This window comes from Lampris incognitus, chromosome 7 (assembly GCF_029633865.1).
Source record: "Lampris incognitus isolate fLamInc1 chromosome 7, fLamInc1.hap2, whole genome shotgun sequence".
In the NCBI taxonomy this organism is placed as follows: Eukaryota; Metazoa; Chordata; class Actinopteri; order Lampriformes; family Lampridae; genus Lampris; species Lampris incognitus.
Genome location: NC_079217.1, coordinates 46,609,072 through 46,625,962, shown reverse-complemented (window position 1 = coordinate 46,625,962; position 16,891 = coordinate 46,609,072). Strand labels below are relative to the sequence as shown.

The 16,891-nt window shown below is 42.4% G+C and overlaps 1 protein-coding gene across 1 annotated transcript in view; it reads right to left on the bottom strand.

Moving 5' to 3' along the window:
* Nucleotides 1–16,891, bottom strand: part of nf1a (neurofibromin 1a) — a 316,227-nt gene that overhangs the window by 113,880 nt on the left and 185,456 nt on the right. The window contains exons 33-35 of the mRNA XM_056283131.1: nucleotides 4,496–4,642; nucleotides 2,796–2,942; nucleotides 1,193–1,303 (exon numbers count right to left, since the gene is read on the bottom strand). Of these exons, the coding sequence (XP_056139106.1) occupies nucleotides 1,193–1,303; nucleotides 2,796–2,942; nucleotides 4,496–4,642 (405 nt within the window). The remainder of the gene's footprint in view (nucleotides 1–1,192; nucleotides 1,304–2,795; nucleotides 2,943–4,495; nucleotides 4,643–16,891) is intronic.

Below are 16,891 nucleotides of genomic sequence, written 5' to 3'. Positions count from 1 at the left end.
AATTTGCTAACATATTAGCTTAAGAACTTGCTAATGTCATACATATTGCTATTTTATCATGCTTGCTTCCTCGCCACTCCGCAGGCTTCACCCTAGACAATGTTCTCATCGTGTGAGTCACCAGCATCTTCCTCACTGTTTTATATGGGGGGGGGGGGGCAGCTGATGAGAGAAGGAGACTCAGCCAGAGGGAAGTGTACTATTCCAGACTAGCAGAACCAGACAATGAATTGAAAGTTAAGGAAAACTGTAGACTAGGGTATTGAGTCTCAGTGGGATCAGCAGTATGAGCAATCCTTCCACATCACAGGAAGCCAGAAATATTGCTTAACACAACTTTAAGACATATTCTTTGTAAATCAATGATATCGCTCATAGCATGAGTCAAACACAATCACATTCTTCGTCACAGTTATCGATAATGACATGCAAATGGTTCTAGTGTTCTGAGGGGGAAATTGAAATGTGCAACACGAGGCGAAAGGTCGGGTACTTTCCAACCAGATTTGGTTGGCAACAATCAGATTACGACGTGAATTTCTCACATCTGCTAGTTAAGACTAAGTAGCAGTGACAGAGGCTGAAAGACGTACATCACACGCTTGTGAAGCATTTATGTTCCTTGCACCTCATGTGAGAGTCAAGGGCCTTGAACACTGTCTTCCCCAGCTTAAATGATTAAAATATTTTCGGACACATTTTGCACTCCGATTCATTGCAATCAGTTGGTTTGAGCCGTACCTGATATTTTTCCCTCCTCAAGCCAATTTTTATTAAGTTTTCCACATCCCTGCGATCTACTCTTGCCAATATTCTTCATGGCAAACTTTTAGTTTGAGCCGAATACGCTGACACAGACATTTCTTATGACAATTTCATTTAGACCGCTATCAAATAAAAAAAATTTCATGTTCTTATAAATTTCAAATATATAATTTTAATTCTGCTAAAACATCTAAATAATGGTTGCTAAATAGAACTGATAGATTCTCTACCATAAAAAAAATGTATTGACCTTGCATTTTTTTTTTGTTTTAAGATATTTGGAGATTTTTAAGAATTGCGAAGGAACAACCACGGTGCCGTAACACACAACAGGACAATAAAATACATCCGCTCTAACAGCAGACTTTACCCGCTTTGCAATTCTATTATTAAGTGAGATGTAACAGAGGCGCATGCCTTGCCTTACCTGCGAGCCACATAGTAGAACATAGGATTGCCAGTTTTTGAGGTTCCAGCCTGATAAAATATATTGAGAGTCTTCAGGGCTTTGAACTCCTCTTTTTCATGGACCTGGTGCCTTCAAAATGCATAGTAAAAACAGTACAGCTCATGATTCATCACAACATCATTTACTTCAAAAGGTAGAAATGCCATTCAAAACTCAGCAACTGGGGAATGAACCAAGAGCATCCCATGAATCTCTGGCTTAACATATAGAGCCCTATTCGGATGGGAGTAGTTTCTCAAATGATGTCTGAGATGTAATAAACAACATAGAACATCTGTCTTTTCATGTACTGTCTTTTCAGGGATGGTAATGGAATCGCTGTAGCTTTCCCCCAGTATTACGGCTAGGAGTGGCTAGTCTCCAATTGTGCGGTCGTGCACGGTCACGTGATGACTTGTGTGTAAAGAGTTAATTTCTGACAAATTACACCTTGGTCCAAATAACAACAACAGAACTTCAACCCAACCTTAACCATAAACATAACCACTAGCTAAACGCATCCCTAAACTTAATCACTACTTGGGGGCGTCTGGGTGGTGTGGTGGTCTATTCTGTTGCCTACCAACATGAAGATTGCTGGACCAAATCCCCGCATTACCTCCGCCTTAGCCGGGCGTCCTACAGACACAATTTGCTGTGTCTGTGGGTGGGAAGCCGGATGTGGGTATGTATCCTGGTCACTGCACTAGCGCCTCCTCTGGTTGGTCGGGGCGCCTGTTCGGGGGGGAGGGGGAACTGTGTGATCCTCCCACGCGCTACGTCCCCCTGGCGAAACTCCTCACTGTCAGGTGAAAAGAAGCGGCTGGCAACTCCACATGTATCGGAGGAGGCATGTGGTAGTCTGCAGCCCCCCCCCCCCCCCGGATCAGCAGAGGGGGCGCAGCGACCAGGACAGCTCGGAAGAGCGGGGTAATTGGCCGAATGCAATTGAGGAGAAAAAAGGGGGAAGGAAAAAAAAAACTTAGCCACTACCTAAACTTAACTGTAAACCCAAATCTTAATCCTAAACATAACTACCCATAGATGGATTTTTTTGGAATACAGGTGGGGAACAAAAATAATGACTGTAATGACCACAGGTATGTCAAAGAAGTAGAACGCAGTTCAACACCGGAAAAGAGAAGAGATGTTCATTTTACTTTGTCTGGAGTGAACGCCAATTCCAACACCAATTGAAAATTCCGTTCATAACCACAAAAGTCCCTCTGATGGGGCTTTGGTATCCAGATATAGCTGCGTTTTATCAGAAATCAAATTATATATTTGAAATAAATAAGAAAATGAAAAAGCCTTTTTCTGAGACAAAGTTGATATAAGAAATGTCTGCAAATATTACATAGGTTTAACCCTGGGTTTGACAAAAACCAGTAGGCAATTCATTATTTAAGTTCAGAGGAGGTACATGAAAAACAGAGATTGCTGGTTCAGACAGAATTAAAATGATGTTGTGTGTTACACAACAAACAAGAAAAAAACTCACTTCCCCCCAAGAAACTACTCCTGTCCGAATGGGGCTTAAGTGAAAACTCAAGAGGCTGTTGCATTATTGTAAAAACTGTACCTAGTCATGAACTCCTCAAATTTAGAACTAGTCAGATTAAGGCTGGACCAGTGGGTGTCAGCCACAGGTTTGTGCTCAGGAGGCCCCAGGTAGGCTAGAAGGGTTGCCATCTTGTCAAAGGGTCGCCTGCCCACTGCCTTGTGGTCCCTGTAAAGAGATGTAGCAATTAATTGAACATTGTACTGGTATGAAGAGCATTCAAGTGGTTTAGAAACCAGCAAACTGTTCTGCAAATGACATGTAAAGGCTTGTTTAAAGTGTCAAACCTCACTCAATGAAGAGCAGAGCTTGCAAAAGCAAATCATTCCCATCCTGTTGTATATTCCAATACAACTTGGGTTTTGTGTAAAAAAAATAAAAAGTTTATAAATCACCAATATGACAAGGAAGTTCTGGCAAACCATCCGGTGACTTAGGAAGGGGAAGCAGGGCTTGACTCAGGCTGTGTTCAGCCGGGGAGGGAAACTGTTGACCCAGACTGGGGAAGTTGTCGAGTGGTGGAAAGAACACTTTGAGGAGCTCCTAAACCCGGCTAACACGTCGTCAGTGGAGGAGGTAGAGTCTGAAGACTCAGGGGAAGACCCACCCATATCCCTGGCAGAGGTCTCTGAGGTAGTTAAGAAGCTCCTTGGTGGCAAGTCACCTGGTGCGTGGATGAGATTCACCCTGAGAAGCTGAAGGATCTGCACACTGTTGGGCTGTCTTGGTTGACATGCCTCTTCAGTGTCGCGTAGAGGTCGGGGACGGTTCCTGTAGAGTGGCAGACTGGGGTGATGGTTCCAATATTTAAAAAGGGGGACCGGAGGGTGTGCTCCAATTATTGGGGCATCACATGGCTCAGCCTCCCTGGGAAAGTCTACCCTATGGTACTGGAAAGGAGGCTCCGACTGATTGTCGAACCTCGCATCCAGGAGGAACAATGTGGATTCCGTCCTGGCCGTGGAACAACGGACCAACTCTTTACCCTTGCGGAAGTGTTGAGGGGGGCATGGGAGTTTGACCAGCCAGTCTACATGTGTTTTGTGGACTTGGAGAAGGCTTACGACCGTGTACCCCGGGGCACTCTGTGGGGGGTACTGCGGGAGTATGAGGTACCAGGGCAGTTGCTACAAGCCATCCGGTCCTTATATAACCAAAGTGAGAGCTGTGTCCACATTCTCGGCACAAAGTCAAACACGTTTTCGGTGAACAGAAGTGGCTGGTAACTCCACATGTATTGGAGGAGGCATGTGGTAGTCTACAGCCCTCCCCAGATTGGCAGAGGGGGTGGAGCAGCAACTGGGATGGCTCGGAAGAGTGGGGTAATTGGCCAAGTACAATTTGGGAGAAAAAAGGGGGAAATCCCCCCCCCCCAAAAAAATCTCAGGTGCTGTAAAGATTTACTGCACATTCACAGTGTACTGTCTATATTATGGAAGCTTTAAAATACCACACAATAATGACTTTTCGGGAAGACATGCAGCATGTACCATTTAGGACAGAGGAAAACACACTCGTTTTTGTTGGCTATGACTTCGATAACAAAATTTGTTCATTACTGGCTGGATGTTAGTTCAGCCTCCCATGGCTGACAGGCAGTTTTGCAGCTCTCGCTCATCTACCAAGACACACAAGTCCGACGTTCAAGACAATTGCCTATATCCTTCCATTTATTTTCCCTTCAGCAGTGTACATATTCATTCCCATGTATATTCCCACACCTGTTGCTGGAGAGGTACTGCCCAATCCTCTCCTGGTTGTTCCACAGCAGTCTGTGGAGAGCCAGCACATTGCCATCGCTGATAAAGGAGAGACTGTGGTTGATGGAGTCACTGGGTGGTGAGTCAGATGCAATGTCCAAGAAAAACCTACAAAGTGCATAAAAAAAAAGGACAGAAAAGGGGACTTAACGTTGTGTCAATGAAACATATCAGACAAATAACACCCGGCGGAGGTCAAGTTCAGGACCTCAACAAGAGGACATTTTGGAAGGAAAGTATACCAGTTATCAAGGGTAAACTGACTTATGAGGTGACTTTTACAATATCAAAGATTATATCGTTACATAGAAATTATGTACTAAGTATGCAATACATAATAACGTTGGTAAAAACATATCTTACATTTTTTAAGTATCCACTGATATTAAGTATCTGTTGTAGTGGAGTGCACAGCGCGTAAGACAAGAGTAGTCTTCAATATGTTCAATTTAAAAATGTTGCTGCTCATGGCAAAAATTCCAGATGGGTCTGCTGCAATTGGGCTCACTCAGGGATAAGCAGTGTGGAACCAAACACATGATTATATTCCAACATCTTTTTATCAGCAAAAAGAATTATCAGGGTTGGACGGATGTGTTCCACAATATTATTAAGTATACGTTATAAGAAAAGACAGGAAAGGAAGCGATAACAATGACATTGATAATAGTGATAAAATAACATAAAACAGCCCTTCCCTCCCACCTCCATCCTCCCACCCCTTTGATTGTCCAGAGTAGTTTTAAGGCACAATATTTAGCAACAAATAAACAACAAGTAAAGCTGCAGCTATTTCCATGAAGTCGGTTGTTATTTTTATGTCAAGGGCAGATGTAAAATGCATGTCATGTTATGTCATTTGGGTGTTATGGAAGTATATTAAAAAGGGTTCCAAAGTTTTACAGAATTTCTTCTCAGAACCACTGACTGAGAAGCGTGAAATCTCCAGGTTGAGGCGGGACATTACATCTCGAAGCCGCTGACTAAGTGTGGATGTGGCAGCATCCTTCCACCTGAGCAAAACTGCACGTCTGGCCAAGAGTGAAGCAAAGGTAACCATGCGGCACTCTGCAAATGTCAAATCAGGAGCCACTCCATAAGTAATGCCAAACAGTGTTATGTGTGAGTGTGAAAAACATCTTTCCAGAATTTTTCCAAGTGAGGGCACAGCCAGTACATGTGTATCAGGGTAGCGTCACTGTTTTTGCATTTGTAGCAGATGGAGGTGATATCGGGATAGACGCTTGATAATTTAACCGTAGACATGTGAGCCATATGAACCACTTTAAATTGCACTAGGCAGTCCTGCAGAGTGAGGGATTGTGTATTGATGTGAGAATGGAATCCCATTGGTCATCAGATAGTGCATGTCCCAAATCGTGTTCCCAGGCTGTTTTAATCTTCCCTAGAGGTGGACATGTCAGCATGGGCATTTTTATGTATAATGTTGACCATGCACCATTAGATAGTGAGTCAGCGGAGAGAAATGTGTCGACAGGGTTAGTGTCAGGTTTTTCAGGAAAGCACACAAGATAGAACACATATATGTCTGACCTGTTTATATTGAAAGAAGTGTGTTCTGGGTAAGTCATATTTCTCAGACAGCTGGGTGAAAGACATAAAATAGTTGTTTTTGAAAATATTTTTAAAAATCTGACGCCTTTCCTGCACCAACCGTGAAAGGCTGAGTGGTGTCGAGATGGTATGAAAAGATGATTGAAAGCAACAGGACTCCAAAGAGAGAAGTCTCTGTTGCCAAAAGTCTTCCTGAACTAGGCCCACACTTTAAGGGTATGACATAAAACCAGGTTGTCTATTAGTTTAGTCAGAGAGTAGTTGAGAGGTAAGCCAAGGAGTACTGGAAACGAAATATCCTGGCATGATCTTCGCTCCAGAGATGTCCATTCTGGGCTGTTTGGTGGTTCCAAAAAGCGAGACAGCGAATATTAGCAGCCCAGTAGTGGGGCGAAATGTTGAGAAACTGTACTGTTAGTTTGAACTGTTGCAGTGGGAGATGTATATAATAATAATGTAATCCAAGCTATGAATGACTGCCCTAATCCAAATCTTTCCAAAACTGTTGTTACGACCCTTGGTCTGGAGAGGGTGCAACAATTAGTGTACTGGGTAACAGTGAGGTGAGGGTGCAACACAGTGAGACATAAACGTTTAAATATAATATAAATATTTATCGACACCATGACAGGACAAGGGAACCGAACGGTTGCCAAAACAATAAACTACTAACAAAAGTACCCCCCCCCACAGTGATGAAAAGCACCAAACCTAAAGACAGAAGGTGGCAACCGCTCCTAACCTAGTGTTTCTAACGGGAGGTAAGCTACGTGATGGGGTGTTTGCCCATGGGCATCTTACCTTGATCCCCTTGCCCAAAAGAACTAAACAAATTAAAGGCTAAACATAACTCAAAATACACAGGATTTAAACAACGCCAAACTTAACCAAAAACGGGCCAGACATTACAAACACAAAATAGCTACAGAGACAAAGACAGCCACACAAAGTAGCTACATCACATAAACTAAAATCACACAAGCTAAACTAGCTGGCCGGGGAACTGAAGACATGTGGGGGTTTAAATGGGAGACTGCACAGCTGATGGAAATTGGATGATTTGCTGACCGGTTGATTAGGTGATGGAGTACCTGGCGGATACCTGAATGTAGAGTCAGAGTGAGGGTTAGATACAAAAAGGCAACACAAAACAATTATATGGACACGGACACACCTGTGGTCGTAACACTGTAAATAAGTACTTCCACTTGACTCGATCAGATGCTTTCTCCGCGTCTAATGATACAACACACTCACAGACATTTTCAGAAGATGAGTACAGTATGTTAAAAAGACGTTGGACATGAAAAAAAAGGAGTGATGATTCTTAATGAAGCCTGTTTGATCGTTTGCTATTATTTGGGGGATAACTTCTTTAAATCTGTGTGCCAGGACCTTTGCTAGAATCTTAGCATCCGTGTTCAGAAGTGAGATAGGCCTGTACGAGGCGCATTCTACAGGGTCTCTCCCTTTCTTGGCTACGAGAGTTATACATGCCTCATGTACAGAAGGAGGGATTCATATAGAACAGTTGTTAATTGTGGGGAGAGAAGCGCTGGAAACTTCTTAAAGAGTTCGGCTGGAAATCCGTCCGGCCCTGGAGATTTTCCAGATTGCATTGATAATATGGCTGGGGGGGAGGGGGCATATTTTTTGCTTACCTCTCCAAAGTAACTCAGAGCAGCTTTAAAGGATTGTGAGAGCATGAAGAGCGCGAAGATCTCTGGTCTTATTAGACAAAAATTTAACTCTTGACCTGAATGCCTAAGTGCTATATTTAGTGAAAAATGGGTATTGCTCATCACCTGACTAGTTCTATCCCGATGAAGTATGGCGGTGGCAGAATCCTGTTATGGGGGATGCTTTTAATGGCAGCGACATGAGGTCTGGTCATGATTAGGGAATGATAAAGTCAACTACAGAAGTCCTTGAAGAAAACCCTTTCAAGAGACTGCACACAATCTCACGCTGAGGTGAAGACTCATCTTTGAGCACGACAATGACCCAAAACACACAGCCAAGACACTGGAGTGGCCTCAGGACCAGAGGTGGACTTTATAATTAGGCAAAGGTCGGCAATTGCCTTAGGCCCCAAGCTACTACCAAGGGCCCCATAAAATGCCTCATAAACTTACAGTAAAATTTGTTTTCTTTTGTTTTTTACTTTTCTCTAATTATGTCTTTCTAAAAATCTACACGCTGAAATGGTATCAGAACGCTTAATTCATGAGTGTCTCAGGGCTCTCCCCTTCAGACTCCACTACATTTGGACTATTGTGTGATATTACTGCGCATCTGCGGAAATGATTCAGGTAGACAGTAACCAACTCGTTTAAACAAACAGCCCGGCATGGTGTAGACTGTTGGAAAAAAATGAAGCAAAGCTACCCCAACAGTGTGGAAAAGAGGAGGAAGCTGGAGGAAAACAGGATGTTTTTAGCAAAACTGCCAAAGGTAGCAACCTTTTTCATGGGGGCTACTTACAACACTAACATTACTTAAAGCGCACCAAGCAGCTGCTGCTTGCCCTAGTACTAGTGTTAGCACTGCTAATACTAGTGAAGAGCAGCTACCCGTTGCTGCCTGCAGTGTCAGCCCAGGTTGCTCAAGCGATGCTGCTACATGCAAGACAATCTTACAGGATCTTTCGGCTGGAGATGGTTACGGTCTGCCGCATTCACTCTCCATGATAACTATGGCTATGACGAGGATGGCGAGACAGATAATAATCAGCAACTAGTGAGTCGCAGTCACCCTGATCAATGTGTTACATTTGAAGATGACCCAGCACTCTGGCTGAAACATTTATCAGACAAAGACCACTGCTCAGTAGTGCAGAGATGACCAGTTCAGAAAAAGGAAAGAATGTTTCCACAAAAAAAATCAAGAGTTTCAGATTTATAAGCAGTAACTATTACGTGCAAATGAAGAATGGAGAGAATATAAGTGGGTCCTGGGTCATGTAGACTGAAAAAAAAAAGACTGTGTTGTGTGCTTTTGTTGCTGTCTGTTTGGAATTCAAGAAAAGAGCACTCAGCTATATGGGGATGGGTTCAGTCACTGGAAAAATCTTTTAGCCCACTTGAGACAGCATGAGAAGTCTGCTGAACACATCACAAACATGGACACCTGGCAAAATCTATCACAGAGACAACAAACAGCCGTGGATCAGGTGAACCAAGCTGTAACTGCTCTTGAAGTAAACCGCTGGAAAGAGATTTTAGAAGATTAACTGCAATTGTGAACCATCTGGCAGAGTGTGATCTTGCATTTTGTGGCCACTCAGACAGCTTGTTTGAGTCCGGCAATGGAAATTTCCTTGGTCAAGTAGAACTGATGGCTCAGTTTGACCCAGTCATGAGCGAACATTTGAGGAGAATTCAGGCAAAAGAGCTAAGTTACACTTATTTAAGCAAGCGTATTCAACATGAACTGATTTCCCTAGTGGCAAAGTGTAACACTTACACAATTTTAGAGAGAGTAAAGAATGCTAAATATTATGCAGTAATCATGGATTGCACTCCAGACCTCGGTCACAATGAGCAGCTATCAGTGGTGCTTCAAATTGTAAATTGTGATAGCTCAAAAGGTGTCTCCACTCATGGGCATTTTGTTGGTCTTCTTCAGGCACTTGACACAACAGGAAAAGGCTTATGTGGGTCATTTTTTGGGCACCTAGAAATACTAGGTTTGGATCTTTCCAACTGTCGATTCCAGTTTTATGATAATAGGAGTAACATGGAGGGTAAAAAGCAGGGTGTACAAATGACAGTGCTGGAACTAAACAGCAAGGCATTATGTGCTCCTTATGGAAGTCAAACACTGAAGCTTATTGTTGGTGATGCAGCCAAGTCTTCGGTGATATCTGTCAGCTTCTTTGGTCTGTTACAGTGACTTTACACTCTGTTCTGCTTCCCACTTCACTGCTGGACCATTCTCACAGAACATCTCCAGTACTTTACACTGAGGCATTGTCTACGACCAGGTGGGAGAGTAGGGTTAAGCTGTTAAAGCTGTTTGCGATCAGCTGCCTGAAATCATGAAGGCATTGACCGCTCTAAAGAACTACACTGCAAAGAAACAGGATGAAGAGGTTGTCTCAACAGCTGGAAGCATCTGCCAGGAGATGCAGAGATGGACTTTTGTGGTAAGTACCACTGTGTGGTACAATTTGTTGTTCCAGATAAATAAAGTGAGCGAGATCCTGCAGAGCCCCAAAGTTTCAGTTGAGACAGTCAGGAAAGAAATCAGGGCAGTGACAGAATTCCTTCAGGAATTTCAAGATCATGGATTCAACTCCGCCAAAACAAATGAAAGGGGATGGCAGTGAGGCTTAAGGTGGAGTTGAGCTTGCCACAGGGGCCTCAGAGAAGAGCAACCACACAGTCTGAGTATGAAGGAAGAGCGCAAACTCAGTCAACTGCAGAGGAGTTCTTCAAAAGAGTTTTCCTGTCTCTTATAGATACAGCCCTTGTCACATTAGAGGAGACATTTTAACACATCGAAACCTTCTATGAGCTGTATGGATTTCTCTACTCCATTGCCATAATGAGAATCACTGAGAAAAGAGGGAAGCTGGATGAATGCCGCCACAGACTGGAGCAGAGAATCGATGATGTTGATGCTAAGGACCTGAAGCTTGAGGTAAAAGGTGAGTCAGATCCTTCTCCACACATATTTCATCACCATCTGATATGTTTGATCATACATATATATATATATATATATATATATATATATATATAAACACACACACACACACACACACACACGGAGAATATCCTTGACATCTATCCAAATCTGAGTATAGTTCTAGAACTTTTCACTCTCCCTATGACAGTAGCTTCAGGTGAGAGAAGTTTGTCTTCCCTGAAACTCATTAAAATGTACCTCAGGTAAACTATGTCACAGGACAGGCTGTCTGCACTTCCTGTTCTCTCCTTTGAGTATGAAGTCAGGAAATCACTAGATATGGAATTAATGATTGCAAGATTTGCTGAGGTCAAGACTCGCAAGGTCAAATTTTAGTATGGCCATCTAAACTGTGCCTCCCCGCCATACACAATATAGCCTCATGGTATAAGACATACTGCAACTTCTGAGAATCCATGAAAAGAGATCCATCACCATTCTGATTACTCTTGATGCAACACTACACAACAGCCCAAGATTCCCTTCATGTATTTCTCACCCACGAAAGCTGGGTTTATTAGGGAGAGAAAGCAAGACAAACTCAACAAATAGAAGTAAAAAAATATATACATTCAAGGGGGAGGAAGGGAAAGACAGACAAAGAAAAAAGGTAGTCTTTTTAACAGTTTATTATGTTTATTATTTTTGTGTCTCCATAATTGACCTCTTATTGTCTTGTGTGTTAGCTTCTCATTTTAAGAACACAAGAGAGGAGACAGAAGACCATAAACAACTTCTCCAATTTATTCACCAGCAAACAGGTCTAGGATTGTGGTTATTTCTGGATATCAATTAAGAGAAGGAAGCTGATCTCACATCCTTACCTGCCTTCTGGTAAATTAAGATTTGGTTTTTAAGGGTGTTAGTGCTAATTCCGATTTGTTGACCTTCCATTTTCGTTCAGATTTTCTACAGTCTTCTAAGGGCACGAGTGTGATCATTCAGCCAGAGGAGGTTGTTTCATTTTTGTTTCCTAGTTTTAAATGGTGCAATTTGGTCAAGGATGGATAGGTACTATCATTGAATGAATTTAACATTGCATCTGGATTGAGACACTATATAGAGGAATTCAAGACTAAGAATAGAGAGCTGTAGTGGAACTTTGAAAACAACAGCTTTCTGGCCAGTTATAAGCATATCCACCAGATTAAGACACTCCAGAAAAACCAAGATGAGAGAGTACACGGTCTAAAATGTGATCTTGATATTTTGATTTTGATATACTCTATTGATCCCCACAGGGAAATTGTGCTCGGCATTTAACCCATCCTAGCTGTGTAGCTAGGAGCAGTGAGCAGCCGCCGTGCAATGCCCTAGGACCAACTCCAGTTCGTCTTGCCATGCCTCGGTCAGGGGCACAGACAGGAGTTTGGAATGTGCTGCCCCTCTAACATATTGAACAAGGTCAAAAGAGTCTATAAGATCTAAAAAATGTGAAGTGAGGGAGTGGGAAGGACAACATACGTGAATATTAAAATCACCAAGAATAAGCACCCTGTCATATTTAGGCATGGCTATAGATAAAACTGTACTTTTACAAGCTTGAGTACATTGAAGAGGAGTTACATGTAATGTAGCAACACGATAAGCTGCCCAGAGCAACAGTAAGTTTTCCTGCCCAACAAGGAGCTACAGCAGTGGCTGACAGAGACTGGTGGCATACCTGTAAAAATTGTGGACAAGTATTGCCACAAACAACAAAATCCAGAGGGGGCACCAGTGGTGTTTAGTCTTGGTGTTAAAAATGTTGATTTAATAATGCTACATGAAGTCACTCCATATTGAAATTTCGATATTGAATAAGTTTAATGTTCGCACCTATTAATAGTTACCATTATCGTGTGCTCAAGATCTTGTCCTTGATTCATTTTTTTCTGTCCTGTCTCTCTGAGGCACCAGTTTTTAGTCGGCTGATGCAGTCCCCCCCCCCCCCCCCATTTTCAACATATCAGCTGTTAGCTTGGTACCTAATGTTATATGAAGAATATTTTTTTTGTCTTATTAACTTGGCAATTATCCCTCATGGTTAATGTCAATGATAAAATGTTATTAGTTTGTTATGTTACATTGTTTGTCATCAATTATTTGATCATCAAAACAGCGGAGTCTCAGGGTGGTGCCCTTATTCTGTGGGAAGTGGATCTCAGACAACAGTGTTCACCGTGAGTTTTTGGTATTGCAGGAACGGCTGAATCCAGTCAGAACTTGACTATAGGGAGAAATATGGCATTTTCTTGGCCAATGTTGGGTGTATTTGAAATCGTTTTGCTTCTATAAATTCAGGTACAGTAACATTCAGATTGACATGACATCCTAAATACTGACAGCAAAATTTCACTAACATTTTTGCAAAATCCCCTTTAACACTAGAATGACCAAAACAGTCATTTTGACAGTTTTGGATTTTCAAAGTTTAATAACTTTGTGGGAAAAAAAATAAAATACAGACCTGCCGTTCCCCTGAATGCTCCTAAAATTGCATATATTTGCATTAAAATCCGTTTTAGATCAATTGCACAAAAAAAAGTTATGAAAATATCTACCTGAAACGGCCATGACTGGTCAAGAAGATGGCTCGTAATTTATGACATGTGTTGGTCACATCATTTCCTTTGCGAAGTTCATTGCTCTGTCCTAGAAACACACTAGTGTTCTCCAGCGCAGAGAAATAGTCTAAACTTGATTTTTGATTATTTCCAACATGTCTGGGTACAGCCGCCGTTAAAGACGCACCATGACTACCACTGAGGCATTGCAGTTTTTACAGGCGTTGGACCGTGGCGATTTTAAATTGTTTGAAAAATAGTATTATTAAAATGTAAATTTTGGTGTCAGTCATTTCTTAACAGACATACTAACATGTGTTATGCACTAATATCTCAATGGACCTATCACTCAGTCCCGTCCCTCAAATGCAGACGAGCCAATGGCAGTGTTTACCTGGCGTGTGTTTCTCACTACCAAAAAGACAAGTTGAAACTTTATCATCTTACAGTAATACCACCCGTGTGTCAAAATTTGAAGAGGACTTTCATTGCTAGCTAACGTAGCTGCATCTGGACTTTCTCGCTGTGGTGGTTCTACGCAGTGATGGCCAGCAAGGACAGCGCTGCAGGAGTCATGGTTTCTCCACAAGACAGGAGCTGATACGTGCCTTCCCTCCATCCTCCCTCGATGTGGGTAATGTACTGATTTCCAGGCATCATTACGGTAGTCTTTTGAACATTTTTTGTAGTAATTGTGCGCAAATCTTGTTTTTTCCGGAGATACGTTTTTGTTCTTTTCCACGCATACGAACTGAGTTAAATATATGTGTGGTGAACTGAATCACTAACGGGACTGTGCACATGAACAGTGCGTGCAAAGTTAGTGCCAATGTCTGGGCCTCTCGCGAGCAGGGACTGATTTGCATCAGAGCGCTTGAACTGATGGGGATTGCACACTTGCAGTGTCGTGGGACATTCTTTTGTAATTCATTGGGTATCAAGCTCACCACCGTACGTAGGCCTACCAGTATCTTGGGTTTAAATTATAGTAAAGAGCTCTGGTTTATTTTATTTAACTGAGCGCACTCATTTTTGGGAATTACTGGTTGACGTTTCAAAATAATATAAATAATATTCAAGGGGCCAGTGTTTAAAGCATTTAAAAGTTAAGAGAGTTAGCATGTATTGTTTTTTTTTTCTTTGGAAGTGATTTGAGTTGATTAACTATAGACCAATTCAGTGTATAGGTAAATGTTTTACCTTGTATAGGTAAAACATCTCTCTAATTTCAAGAGTCATGGGATGATTATTTTACTGTATTACAGTACATTTTGTAAATCACAATACATGTTATTTTTGAGTAACCTAATTCTTTTGTGTTTGAATTCTATGAGTCAAGTGGTTTATCTAAAACATACACCTTGTTGGGATTTAGAAAATATATTCCTGTCACACTGTTATATCCTGGGAGACAATTACACACATAGTAGTGTGCCTTGTCATTCCAGGTGGACGCACCGCGCTAAGCATCATTGAGCGTAACACTGTCCTCTCAGATTAGAAGGGGCATTAGAAGGGGGTTACATTTTTTTTGGGGGGGGGGGGGTTACAATTCGCTGCATTGGTAATGCAGCGAATTCAGGGGGGCAGTCTGGGAACCGCCACAGCTGGGACGCGAACCCGTATCTCCTGCACCACGGGCGACAATGTTAACCAGTTGACTAAAGGGTCTGACCCTGTAGTACCAAATGCACGCGGGAGCTCACTCGGACATCTAAAGCTAACGACTCCATTAAGTAGCAGCAGAGTTGCATCAGAAGTCATAGTTTTTGTGATGGTTTGTGGATTTAAGTTGAACAAAAATTGTCAAATGATGTGCATGGGGTACATGCAACACTGATACGAGGTATCCTGAGAGGATAGGCAATGGGGTATATTTTATAAGATAAGAAACTTTATTGTCATTGTGTACACACAACGAAATTTCGTTTAGTGACTCTCACACCAGCAACACTAGACAAGGTAAATGATTAAAAAATTTAAAAACAAAGATAAAAACAAGGACAAACAACATTTAGTATAAATAAGTGAGGTAGTAAATATAAGTGAGGTAGCAAAAATTATAACAAGACAATAAAAGATAGCAGCAGCTTTTAAAGTTCAAAATAGTGCATGGGGTTATTGCACATAGTTGTCCATATTGCAGTGGCTATAGGCAGATGTGTGTGTGTGGGGGGGGGGGGGGTGGGGGGTGGAGGCTACAGCTCTGGGGAAGAAGCTGTTCCTCAGCCTGTTAGTCCGGGTTTTGATGATGTGGTATCTTTTCCCTGAGGGCAAGGAAACGAACAGACTGGACCTGGGTGCCTTGTGTCTTTGCTGATGTTGCTGGCTTTCCTCTGTAGGCGGCCAGCATACACAGCATCCAGGTTCAGACGCACAGCTCCCACAATCCTCTGTGCTGTCTTTACCACCGGGGCCAAGTCCTTCCTGTTCTCTGCTGTGCAGCTGGCATACCACACTGTGACACATTGACAGAGGATGCTCTCTATTGTGCTTCTGTAAAAGTTGACCAGCAGCTGAGAGGGGAGACCGGCTTGTTTAAGTTTCCTGAGGAAGAAAAGCCTCTGTTGTGCTTTCTTTACCAGGTGGGAGGTGTTGAGTGACCATGTGAGTTCTTTGGTTATGTGGATTCCCAGGAATTTCATGTGAACCACAATATTCACCTCTTCACCATTTATGTGCATTGGGGGTGGGGTGGTCTTCCTGGAGCTCCAAAAGTCCACAATGAACTCCTTTGTTTTACTGGTGTTCAGGACCAGGTTATTGTCAGAACACCACCCAGCCAGATGTTGGACCTCCTCTCTGTAGTGTGTCTCCTCATTGTTGGTTATGAGTCCCACTATAGTGGTGTCATCAGCAAACTTCACTATAGTGTTGGAGAAGTGAATGGGGGTACAATCGTGGGTGAAAAGGGTGAAGACGGCTGGACTGAGCACACAGCCCTGTGGCACACCTGTGTTCAGGATGAGGGTTGAAGATGTATGGTTACCTATCCTGACATTTTGTGGTCTGTGAATGAAGAAATCCATAATCCATGAACAGAGTGAAGTGGTTAATCCTAGCTTGCTGAGTTTGTGTACCAGTTTATGGGGGATTATCGTACGAAAGCGGAGCTGAAGTCAATAAAAAGCATCCTGACATATGTGTTTGGATGCTCCAGGTGGGACAGGGCTGTATGAAGTGTAATTGAGACTGCGTCTTACGTAGATCTGTTCCCCCGATTGGCAAAATGGTGGCTGTCCAGATCTGTGGGGATGATGTCCTTGATGTGAGAGAGTATAATCCTCTCAAAGCACTTCATAATAATTGGGGTCAGGGCAACTGGGCTATCCCATTTCCCAAACCAAAACAAGACAGAGCCAAATGTCTCCGGTGGATTAAGCTGTGTGGCAGACCACACAGTCAACTCAACGTAATGAAAATAAACAAGGATATCTACATTTGTTCACGCAGGTACAGAGTAATGCTAGCTAGTTAATAAAATAAACTAATGCATGTATACATCTCAGTGCCTCTCCAGGATTAACGTTAGTTAATTGAAGGT